This window comes from Macaca mulatta, chromosome 1, assembly GCF_049350105.2.
Source record: "Macaca mulatta isolate MMU2019108-1 chromosome 1, T2T-MMU8v2.0, whole genome shotgun sequence".
In the NCBI taxonomy this organism is placed as follows: Eukaryota; Metazoa; Chordata; class Mammalia; order Primates; family Cercopithecidae; genus Macaca; species Macaca mulatta.
The window spans coordinates 106288602-106301094 of NC_133406.1; the positions used below are offsets into that span (position 1 = coordinate 106288602).

Genomic DNA, 12493 nt, shown 5'->3' on the forward strand with positions numbered 1-12493 from the left:
TTTCCTGCTTTCTCTTGTGGGCATTTAGTGCTATAAATTTCCCTCTACACACTGCTTTATGTGTCCCAGAGATTCTGGTATGTTGTATCTTTGTTCTCATTGGTTTCAAAGAACATCTTTATTTCTGCCTTCATTTCGTTCTGTACCCAGTAGTCATTCAGGAGCAGGTTGTTCAGTTTCCATGTAGTTGAGCGGTTTTGAGTGAGTTTCTTAGTCATGAGTTCTAGTTTGATTGCACTGTGGTCTGAGAGACAGTTTGTTATAATTTCTGTTCTTGTACATTTGCTGAGGAGTGCTTTACTTCCAATTACGTGGTCAATTTTGGAGTAAGTACGATGTGGTGCTGAGAAGAATGTATATTCTGTTGATTTGGGGTGGAGAGTTCTATAGATGTCTATTAGGTCTGCTTGCTGCAGAGATGAGTTCAATTGCTGGATATCCTTGTTAACTTTCTGTCTCGTTGATCTGTCTAATGTTGACAGTGGAGTGTTGAAGTCTCCCATTATTATTGTATGGGAGTCTAAGTCTCTTTGTAAGTCTCTAAGGACTTGCTTGATGAATCTGGGTGCTCCTGTATTGGGTGCATATATATTTCGGATAGTTAGCTCTTCCTGTTGAATTGATCCCTTTACCATTATGTAATGGCCTTCTTTGTCTCTTTTGATCTTTGATGGTTTAAAGTCTGTTTTATCAGAGACTAGTATTGCAACCCCTGCTTTTTTTGTTCTCCATTTGCTTGGTAAATCTTCCTCCATCCCTTTATTTTGAGCCTATGTATGTCTCTGCATGTGAGATGGGTCTCCTGAATACAGCAGACTGATGGGTCTTGACTCTTTATCCAGTTTGCCAGTCTGTGTCTTTTAATTGGAGCATTTAGTCCATTTACATTTAAGGTTAAGATTGTTATGTGTGAACTTGATCCTGCCATTATGATATTAACTGGTTATTTTGCTCTTTAGTTGATGCAGTTTCTTCCTAGCCTCGATGGTCTTTACATTTTGGCATGTTTTTGCAATGGCTAGTACCGGTTGTTCCTTTCCATGTTTAGTGCTTCCTTCAGGGTCTCTTGTAAGGCAGGCCTAGTGGTGACAAAATCTCTAAGCATTTGCTTATCTGTAAAGGATTTTATTTCTCCTTCACTTATGAAACTTAGTTTGGCTGGATATGAAATTCTGGGTTTAAAATTCTTTTCTTTAAGAATGTTGAATATTGGCCCCCACTCTCTTCTGGCTTGTAGAGTTTCTGCCGAGAGATCTGCTGTTAGTCTGATGGGCTTCCCTTTGTGGGTAACCCGACCTTTCTCTCTGGCTGCCCTTAAGATTTTTTCCTTCATTTCAACTTTGGTGAATCTGGCAATTATGTGTCTTGGAGTTGCTCTTCTCGAGGAGTATCTTTGTGGCGTTCTCTGTATTTCCTGGATTTGAATGTTGGCCTGCCCTACTAGGTTGGGGAAGTTCTCCTGGATGATGTCCTGAAGAGTGTTTTCCAACTTGGTTCCATTTTCCCCCTCACTTTCAGGCACCCCAATCAGACGTAGATTTGGTCTTTTTACATAATCCCATACTTCTTGCAGGCTTTGTTCATTTCTTTTTCTTCTTTTTTCTTTTGGTTTCTCTTCTCGCTTCATTTCATTCATTTGATCCTCAATCGCAGATACTCTTTCTTCCAGTTGATCGAGTCGGTTACTGAAGCTTGTGCATTTGTCATGTATTTCTCGTGTCATGGTTTTCATCTCTTTCATTTCGTTTAGGACCTTCTCTGCATTAATTACTCTAGCCATCAATTCTTCCACTTTTTTTCAAGATTTTTAGTTTCTTTGCGCTGGGTACGGAATTCCTCCTTTAGCTCTGAGAAATTTGATGGACTGAAGCCTTCTTCTCTCATCTCGTCAAAGTCATTCTCCGTCCAGCTTTGATCCATTGCTGGCGATGAGCTGCGCTCCTTTGCCGGGGGAGATGTGCTCTTATTTTTTGAATTTCCAGCTTTTCTGCCCTGCTTTTTCCCCATCTTTGTGGTTTTATCTGCCTCTGGTCTTTGATGATGGTGATGTACTGATGGGGTTTTGGTGTAGGTGTCCTTCCTGTTTGATAGTTTTCCTTCTAACAGTCAGGACCCTCAGCTGTAGGTCTGTTGGAGATTGCTTGAGGTCCACTCCAGACCCTGTTTGCCTGGGTATCAGCAGCAGAGGCTGCAGAAGATAGAATATTTCTGAACAGCGAGTGTACCTGTCTGATTCTTGCTTTGGAAGCTTCCTCTCAGGGGTGTACTCCACCCTGTGAGGTGTGGGGTGTCAGACTGCCCCTAGTGGGGGATGTCTCCCAGTTAGGCTACTCAGGGGTCAGGGACCCACTTGAGCAGGGAGTCTGTCCCTTCTCAGATCTCAACCTCCGTGTTGGGAGATCCACTGCTCTCTTCAAAGCTGTCAGACAGAGTCGTTTGCGTCTGCAGAGGTTTCGGCTGTGTTTGTTATTGCCCTGTCCCCAGAGGTGGAGTCTACAGAGACAGGCAGGTTTCCTTGAGCTGCTGTGAGCTCCACCCAGTTCGAGCTTCCCAGCAACTTTGTTTACCTACTTAAGCCTCAGCAATGGCGGGCGCCCCTCCCCCAGCCTCGCTGCTGCCTTGCCGGTAGATCACAGACTGCTGTGCTAGCAATGAGGGAGGCTCCGTGGGTGTGGGACCCTCCCGGCCAGGTGTGGGATATGATCTCCTGGTGTGCCAGTTTGCTTAAAGCGCAGTATTGGGGTGGGAGTTACCCGATTTTCCAGGTGTTGTGTGTCTCAGTTCCCCTGGCTAGGAAAAGGGATTCCCTTCCCCCTTGTGCTTCCCAGGTGAGGCGATGCCTCGCCCTGCTTCAGCTTTCGCTGGTCGGGCTGCAGCAGCTGACCAGCACCGATCGTCCAGCACTCCCCAGTGAGATGAACCCAGTACCTCAGTTGAAAATGCAGAAATCACCGGTCTTCTGTGTCGCTCGCGCTGGGAGTTGGAGACTGGAGCTGTTCCTATTCGGCCATCTTGCTCCGCCCCGAAAATGCTTTTCTTAAATAATGTTGACTATTGGCCTCCAATCTCTTCTGGCTTGTAGAGTTTCTACTGAGAAGTCCACTTTTAGTATGATGTGCTTCCCTTTGTAGGTGACTGGACTTTCTCTCTCCCTTAACATTTTTTTCTTTCATTTCAACCTTGGAAAATCTGATGATTATGTGTCCTGGGGTTGATTTTCTCATGGAGTATCTCACTTGTGTTCTCTGCATTTCCTGAATCTGAATGTTGGCTTGTCTTGCCAGGCTGGGGAAGTTCTCCTGGAAGATATCTTGAGTATATTTTCCAACTTGGTTCCATTCTCCCCATCTCTTTCAGGTACCCCAATTGGTCATAGGTTTGGTCTCTTTACATAACTCCATATGTCTTGGAAGTTTTGTTCTTTCCTTTTCATTCTTTTTTCTTTTTTCTTGTCTGCCTGTCTTATTTCAGAAAGATAGTCTTCAAGTTCTATGATTCTTTCCTCCACTTGGTCTATTCTGTTATTGATACTTGTGATCAATATTTCGTGTTGTGGTTTTCAGCTCCATCAGGTCAGTTATGTTCCTTTCTAAACTGGCTATTCTGACTATCGGCTCCTGTATTATCTTATAATTCTTATCTTCTTAGGATTGAGTTAGAACATGCTCCTTTAGCTCAGCAAAGTTTGTTATTACCCACCTTCTGAAACCTACTTCTGTCAATTCAGCCATCTCAGCCTCAGCCCAGTTCTGTGCTTTTGCTGGAGAGGTATTGTGGTCATTTGGAGAAGAAAAGGCATCCTGGCTTTTTGAGTTTTCAGCATTTTTGCATTAATTCTTTATTTTCTTTGTGGGCTTATCTACCTTTGATCTTTGAGGTCACTGACCTTCGAATGGGGTTTTGCTGAGGTCTTTTTTGTTGATGCTGTTGTTTTCTGTTTGTTGGTTTTTCTTTCAACAGTCAGGTCACTCTTCTGTGGGGCTGTTGCAGTTTGCTGAGGGTCCACTCCAGACCCTAATCGCCTCAGTTTTTCCTGTACCTGGAGGTATCACCAGTGAAGTCTTCAAAATAGCAAAGATGGCAGCCTGCTCTTTTTTCTGGAAGCTCCATCCCAGGGGTGTACTGACCTATTGCCAGCCTGAATACATCTGTAGGAGGCGGCTAGGGATCCCTGTTGGGAGGTCTCAACCAGTCAGGAGGAACAGGATCAGGGAGCCACATAAATAATCAGTCTGGCTGCTTTTTGGTGGAGCAGGTGTGCTCCATTGGAGGGTCCCTTCCTTGTCCAGACTGTATGAACTCTCCAAAGCCAGCAGGCTGGAACAGCTGAGTTGACTGAATGGCAGAGATGGTGGCTGCCCCTCCCCACAGGAGCTCTGTCCCAGGGAGAATTCAAAGCTCCATCTGTATAACCCTGGCTAGAGTAGCTGAAGCCCCTGCAGGGAGGTCCCACCCAGTGAGAGTAAAGGAGCAGTCTGATCTGGCAAAGCAACTGTGCTCCGTTGTAGGGGACCCTACCTCCTCCGGATCATTTGAACTCTCCAAAGCTGGTAGGCTGTAATGGCTGAAGCTACTGAACCGCAGAGATGGCAGACGCACCCTCCCCAATAATTTTCATATTAGGGAAATGAAATTTTTGTTATATTGGGTTAAATATAATGCATAATTTAAATTAATATTACATGCTTATTTTCACTTTTGAAATGTGATTATTAGAAAATTTAAAATTACATAAGTGACCCACATTACATTTCTTTTGGGCAATACTAGTTTCTAGCATAGAGAACACCTTGGCCATTTCTCAAAGATTTCTCTGTTCATCTGCCTCATTGCAGAAAAACACAGAAATGTGGCTAATCCATGTTGTGACAGATGCAATTCAGGTATATAGGTCACCCACCAAAATGCAAGTTCCATAAAGGCAGGGACTTTGTATATTGTTTATCACTGTATTCCCAGCACCTACATCATCAGGTACATAGTGGCTGCTCCAGAAGTATTTGTTGAAAAAGAATGAATGAATAGTAATTTTCCTAGGTTTCACAGTGCTTAGCAATTGTGAATGTTCGATTAATGTAAGATGATTGAATCAGATTCTATCTAGATGGACAGCATAGTGGAAAGAACATTAATGTTGGGATTAGGCATACTTTGTCAGTTGTATGATCTTGGGCAAGTTGTTTAACCTCTCTGGCCCAAAGTTTCCTCACTTATAGAATGTAGATTGTAATTGATGGTATTAAATGAGATAACGGTAGTTGAGCTCCTAGTGTAGTGCATGCCTTAAAGTAAATGCTCAATAACTAGTAATCATTAATTTTTTAATCCTTATCCCTTTAAAAAAATCTCATTATGAAGGACTTCCTAGATGAAGAAGGCTCTGCATTAAGCTTGAATAATGTAGTCAAAGAGCCATACCCAAATGTCAACCCTTTAGAAAATATTTAACTCATTCAAGAATTTTGGCTGAGAAAATAAAGATGGCATTCAATTTTAAGATATTTATTTTTAATCCCTTTATATGTTTACTTTTGCCTACCCAATCTTCAGAAAGTCTTCTACCACCTACAATTAGGACAGAGTGCAGTAATATTTTAAAGAAAGACGTACTGTATGTACAATAAAATCTGTACCTCACGGGTAGTTAGTTGGGAAAATAAAGAGAAGAAAACTAACATTTATTGAACACCGTATATGTGTTTGGCATTCTACTATCTATTTTTAAAATATATACATTATACATATTCAAGCACTGTAACATGCACAAAAAGAGCAAAAGATAATACAATGAGATATAACTCTCTCTTCTCAGAGGCAGCGGCTGTAGCCAGCTTATTCTGTGTCTTCCATAGATAATTAATGTGCATACCAGCATAGACAGACAGATAGATGATAGATAAGTAAATAGGTAATTAGAATAATCTTTATCTTCAAAAGCTCATTTAATCCCCACAACAATCCTATTTAGGGAAAAAAAAATTTGTTCTCATGTTATAAATAAGGGAGCTGAAGCTCCATGAAGCTGTATACATTCTCCATTATCCATAGCTAGAGAGCAGTGGAGCCTGGATTCTGAACCAGGTCTCCAGTGGCTTCCACACTCTTGGCTTGGGAGGATGAAGATCTGTCAGCCATGACTCTGACTTTCTCTTCCCAGCATCTTTGTGCAGGTAACACCACTGTTCCTGCTGAGAAAAGTGAGATGGGATCCTCTTCTTCACCACTATCCCCTATCTCAACACCAACCCCCAAAAATCTTTCTAAAAATTGGTAAATATCAAGCACTGCCTAGGCATTTTTGTAAATCAAATTTCTAAAGAAACACACATGCACACACACAAAATTTGATTCACTTTCCACTAATTGATATCATATCAATCACTATTATATTTAATCCAGGTCTTTTCCCCAAACTTGTTTTGGGTTTGCTCCAAGTCATCACTAATTCTAATATGGAATAGATCCCTCTAAAAGATTGCTAGGACCAGAATGTCTGGCTAGCTTGGAATCAAACATTTTTACAGCTTCTTACTGCTCATGTTGTGCTCCTTCACAAACACAAGATAATGGTTCTTATATCTTGTGTCTACACTTCTGAATTTATTGCCTTTCTAGACCCACCCTAATTAGAAAGTTTTGCACCAGTTCTTTCTGACTCCTCTATTCCCTTCCTCACATAGCTACAGTGGAAGAAACAAACCTCACCACAGCAACTTTGCTGAGAGGGCGCTGAACTTATTAACTGCAAATGTCGTCATTTTCTTATTCCTGGTAAAAGAAAAAACCTTACCCTTCTCCATGCCAGCTCCATTCCTAGCTACCACTTAAACTGAAATATTATTGTTCCTTAGTAACCCTTTACTACCCTTCAACTTTTATAGTTTACTTTTTGATTGCTTTAGTAAAAACATTTTTAATGAACTTTTAAAGAAATTATAGCTTTCCATCACAGATAGTTAAAAAAAAGAAAAAGAAAATATACATACATCAGAAAACAGAACCAAAAAAAAAAGTAAAGATTATTTCGGCCAGGTGCAGTGGCTCATGCCTGTCGTCCCAGTACTTTGGGGGGCCAAGGAGGGTGGATCACGAGATCAGGAGATCGAGACCATCCTGGCTAACATGGTGAAACCCCGTCTCTACTAAAAATACAAAAACATAATTAGCCAGGTGTGGTGGCAGACGCCTGAAGTCCCAGTTACTCAGGATGCTGAGGCAAGAGAATGGCATGAACCCAGGAGGCGGAGATTGCAGTGAACCGAGATCATGCCACTGCACTCCAGCCTGGGTGACAGAGCGAGACTCTGTCTCAAAAAATAAAAAAATTAAAAAATAGAAAAATTGTTTCATGCAGTGGTGTGCTGAGAAATGTTCAATTAGCTTTTAATTGGGTGTGTATATTCATATATATAATTTATGTTTAGTACAAATTTTATTGACTTGAAGGATGTATAGACACAGATTCATTAATGATAATAAAATATACAATAGTCTTTATTGTAAATTCCATATAGAATTTATTTTGCTTAGAGGGCACTACAGGATAAATTCCAATTATTCTCACAGATTGCTTTCATTGATTTTTGCTAAGCATTTATATCCCTAACCAGCCTATAGTTGTAATTGATGTGTGAGTATAGTTCCAACATGAACATTGGTTGATACTTTCATTTCAGTTAAATAATAAGAAAAAAAGTGATTCAACAAAGACATACATATTGGAGCTTCATTTGTTTATCAATGACATGAGTGACTTCTTTGCTGAGTTGCATAATGGTTTCCAAACACCAGAATACTTCCTATTTTTTGTGCTACTCACAGTGTAATGGCTACAGATATTATACACTTTTAAGTTTAATCTTCATTCTTCCATTGCTATCTTAAGTCTAGAGCAACAATCATCAAAACAGTAAATCAAGCCCTAGCTTATAGCAATTGCAAATTTCTGTGGGGCAAATACTCCTACCACAGCTGATTTTAAGACATGCAGAGTTGGAAAGACAGATACTCCGTTAACAAAGGACAGATACAATAGATGTAGATAACCTCAAGAGCATAGACAGTAGGAAAATGTCAAAAAAAGATTAGAAAGTGATGAGTTTTGAGTATTTATTACCTTTATTTTTAACATAATTTATTTAATTATAAGTTTTTATAATTTAATTTTTAATGATGGCTTGCAAATTTCTGAGAATTTAACAATTGGCTCCCACAAACTAGTACAAGCCAGCTCCAGCTCACCATTGGCTCATATGTTTGCCCCTCATAGGTCGACTTGGGAAACCAAAAATTACACAGAGTTTAATGGCATCTGTGAACAGCACCTGTAATGTCACACTGACATGCTCTGTAGAGAAAGAAGAAAAGAATGTGACGTACAATTGGAGTCCCCTGGGAGAAGAGGGTAATGTCCTTCAAATCTTCCAGACTCCTGAGGAGCAAGAGCTGACTTACACGTGTACAGCCCAGAACCCTGTCAGCAACAATTCTGACTCTATCTCCGCCCGGCAGCTCTGTGCAGGTAACCAGCTCTGCCCATCTCTCCTGGTGAGTCTCGGAGATCACTCTGAGGAGCTGCAAGGTCTGAATGTGGGCCACATTCTCTAGGGAAATGTGCTTCCTTTAAATTTGGCCTGGTCACTGAGGGCATCACCTCCCAAGAAGCCCACTGGGAAAGAGGCCAAAGCCTTCTGAGAGATGCTAGACATTTCTGGGTGTTCTGTGGCAGCCCCTGATCAACTCTGATTCAATTTCTCATCCTGGCTTTTCATAGCGAAAGTTTAGTTTCCCTAGGAGCTTTGGCACTCCTTTGGAGGGCACCCAATTTTCATAATGCCCCTGACTGTGGACAAACCTGCCCAGCCTCTTGGGCCTATTTCCTGAGAATCAAGACTCACTGCATCTTCTATTTTCAGACATCGCAATGGGCCTCCGTATTCGCCACACCGGATTGCTGAGTGTGCTGGCTATGTTCTTTCTGCTTGTTGTCATTCTGTCTTCAGTGTTTTTGTTCCGTTTGTTCAAGAGAAGACAAGGTAGGATTTTCCCAGAAAGTAAAATGTGGAAACTCACCTTCTCTCCTCTTGGGACTGAAGCCATTTATCCAAGGTTTGGCCGAAAGATCCATTGTTCCAGGGAATCTGCCTTCTTCCAATCCCTACCCCACCACCTCCCAGAATGATGGCTCTGAGGATGGTATGGCATTACCCTGAGTGGTCTTCAGAATCCATTCCTGAGATCACCAGTATCTGGTGGGCCCAGAACATGGGTTCAAGCTTAGTACCTACATGAACAAGCTGTGCTTCACTGTACAAGTGTGTTCACCTCTCCAACTCAGTGCCCTCACGTGTGAAATGTTTAGACTAGAGGATCTCCAGGGTCACTTCCAATTTCATTGTATTTTGATAATGACTATTGGAGAGTCATTGAGAAACATGTACTAATCCTGTACTCCATGGTTGTCACTAGATCCCTCTGAATCGCTCTGGATCATTCTGTAGTTGTGCCATTCTCAATTCAGAAAACCTGATCTTAGACCCTCAATGAATCATTATACCCTCCTATTCACCCATGTCTGCCCAAGAACTTCCTTTTCCCACCAATCACGATAAAAAACATGGAACTTCTGCTTCCATGTTCCTGAGTCTCCTTTGGGTCTGACTCCTCAGGTTCCTGCTTGAACACCTTCACTAAGAACCCTTGTAAGTTCTCAGCCACAAAGTTCCTTGAATAATAATTGGAAGGGATGGGGAGTTCACAACAGAGTGGTTAAGACTAAGCATGTGCTTTGCAGTCAGTCTGGGGGTGAAAGTCCCAGCTTGACCATTTATCAGCTACCAGTTATTTTATCATTATAAGCTTCCATTTCCTCAGTTGTAGAATATTCATAGTAATAAGGTGTGCTGCATATACTTGTGGAATTAGATAAATGGAATTAGAAATACAAAATACTTGACCCAATTCCCAGTACATAGTAAGTACTTGATAAATGTTAACTAGTATACTGATAACTGATGGGCCTGGGGCATGGTACAGAGGAGGCATTCTAGAGGGAAGGGGATTTATGACATGTGCCATATTCAAATGGCCTCACAATGGGGAGAAGGGACAGCCTGCTTGAGCCACGGGTGATCTGCAAGGTCCCTCAAAGAGATAACGTCTTCAATTCCTCACTGCCTCTTGGAAAGAGAAAAGGGATATTCTTTGCATCTATAAATGAGACAAGAGAGAGCACTCCATTTGTCTCATACTCACCAAATATGGGATGGAACTAAACTCTGAATGTTGGAGCCCTGTAATACTGCTCAGCTCAGATCTGTTATTTGTTGGTGTATTGGTGCCCTGGATTATGAAGGCCCAAAATTCTGGCCATTTTTTTTCACCTTGACCCTAAAATGTTCTGTGTTAGTACCAAAGCAAAGGAGTACACTGACGTGAATGTCTCTTCTAGCTTATACATTCTTAAAAGGAAAGACTTATCTACTGTCTTTTCTTCTCTGGGTCCTCACACAGAGCCTGGCACATAGAAGGAGCTTAATAAATGCTTATTAACTGTGTGAATTGGCAGGGTGTTGTGGCTCATGCCTGCAATCCCAGCACTTTGGGAGATCAAGGCATGTGGATCGTCTGAGCTCAGGAGTTCAAGACCAGCCTGGGCAACATAGTGAAACCCTGTCTCTACCAAAAATACAAAAAAATTGCTGGGTGTGGTGGCACATACTTGTGGTCCCAGCTACTCAGGAGGTTGAGGTGGGAGGATCACTTGAGTCCGGAAGATGGAGGTTGCAGTGAGCTGTGAGGTGCACCACTGTACTCCAACATGGGTGACAGAGTGAAACCCCGTCTCAAAAACAAACAAAAAGACTGTGAATCAATCAAACAAGCAATAAATGCTCATGGAACATCTACTCTGTGCTTAACATTGAGATGGTTACAGCAAGGTCTGCGCCAAAGGTAAAACAGTGTATAACTACAGAGAATCAATCAAGTTAAAAAACTAAGACCGTGACATGCAAAGTCAACTAGCCATGCAAGACAGTCAGTGGTAAGTGTCAGAGACACAAAGGAAGATCCTGGGTGGAAGAGCTACATTTGACTGCCCACACAGGGAGGGGTTGGGGAAATTGTCTTTGGCCTAATCCGGACTCTAGAGTAGAAGAGAATTCCCACTGATCTGTGGGTGAGGCCTCAGCCAAGTGACTCCTGAGACATTCTGAGGATCCAAGCATCCATTTCAAAGGATGGGAGCCATTTAACCCCTGGTGGCTTCCTTTCTTCATCTTAAAAAGAGAACATTGGAATAGATCATCTCTAAAAAAAACCACCTTTCACAGACTGTGGGTCTATATTTATTTGTGAGACAGATGCTGCCTCAAAGAAAACCATATACACATATGTCATGGCTTCAAGGAACACCCAGCCAGCAGAGTCCAGAATCTATGATGAAATCCTGCAGTCCAAGGTGAGCTGATGCAATTCATGGACACCCCTGTGCCACCATCTCCATGACAGGGAGTCATGGGCACCATTGCCCTCTGCCTGTTTTTGTCTAGAAAGCAGCCACAGCCAAGAGTTCAGAGGTTCCAATCAGGAAATACCATGTCAGGGAAATGATGCCACGGATCTTTCTATGAGGACATGAACGTGACCCATTGTCACCCCGTGGCAGCCTCCATGGGCTGAGGCCCTGAGTGTCCCACAGTGGGCCTGGCTCCAGGTTAGTTGAACCATGACTAGGAGCAAGACGCCCCCTAGAGGGGCCACACAACAGAGGAGCTCCTGGTGTGAGGTGAGGGCTGCTATGTGACTACCAAGGTGGTGAACAGGTTGCTAAGGGGGCTCCGAGGCAACAGAACTGACAGACAAGTTCCCTTGAATGCCCCTCCTGGTCTAGCAGTAGCGGCTTGCTTTCCTCAGACTCAGAGTCACTGTTCCACACCCCTCCTCCCACCCCCGCTTTACCTGCCTGCCCCTCCCTCCCCTCCACCCTGGATCACCTTCTCCTGTGTCCCTACCAGCCTGCCTCCTTGAAGTCTGCATGGAATCAAGGGGGAGACTGAGGTCTGCCTGGTCAGTCTAGCGCCGTGCTTGGACTGGTAGGGCAGTTGGATCCATAGAGGCCATGGAAAGCTAAAATCTTGACTGAGCAGGACTCAGCCTGAACCATAGTATCCCTCCTCTTGGCCTCTGAGGTTTTTCACCCCCAAGACCCTGTCCAACTGCTACCCATTCACCCCCACCTTATCCCTTCCCGATCCTAAGCCTCTCCAGAGTTGGACAGAGCCAGAACTGAGGCCAAGGGGGAGGTCACCTAGTAAATGTGGGACCAGAGAAGGATGGTGGGTAGAATTAGGAAAGGGGACTTGTAAGATTGGGCCTGGGCTCCCTCACTGAGGGGAAGATGTGTGTTTTACAGGTGCTTCCCTCCAAGGAAGAGCCAGTGAATTCAGTTTATTCCGAAGTGCAGTTCGCTGATAAGGTAACCCCTTTCTGG

General features: G+C 42.9%; 1 protein-coding gene and 1 long non-coding RNA gene across 8 annotated transcripts in view; one reads left to right on the forward strand and one right to left on the reverse strand.

Annotated features, from left to right (window-relative positions):
- Positions 1 to 12493, forward strand: part of CD84 (CD84 molecule) — a 44219-nt gene that overhangs the window by 22886 nt on the left and 8840 nt on the right. For 3 of the 7 annotated variants that reach the window (XM_077940429.1, XM_001117595.5, XM_015113569.3), the window contains 4 exons: positions 8270 to 8521; positions 8916 to 9035; positions 11364 to 11461; positions 12416 to 12478. In XM_077940429.1, coding sequence (XP_077796555.1) covers positions 8270 to 8521; positions 8916 to 9035; positions 11364 to 11461; positions 12416 to 12478 — 533 coding nt within the window. Of the gene's footprint in view, positions 1 to 8269; positions 8522 to 8915; positions 9054 to 9668; positions 9702 to 11363; positions 11462 to 11552; positions 11717 to 12415; positions 12479 to 12493 lie in introns of all 7 variants that reach the window. The other 4 variants (XR_013396013.1, XM_077940403.1, XM_077940412.1 and 1 more) reach the window with 4 other exon arrangements.
- Positions 1 to 12493, reverse strand: part of LOC106993181 (uncharacterized) — a 169580-nt gene that overhangs the window by 15128 nt on the left and 141959 nt on the right. The gene's annotated exons all lie outside the window — the stretch shown is intronic.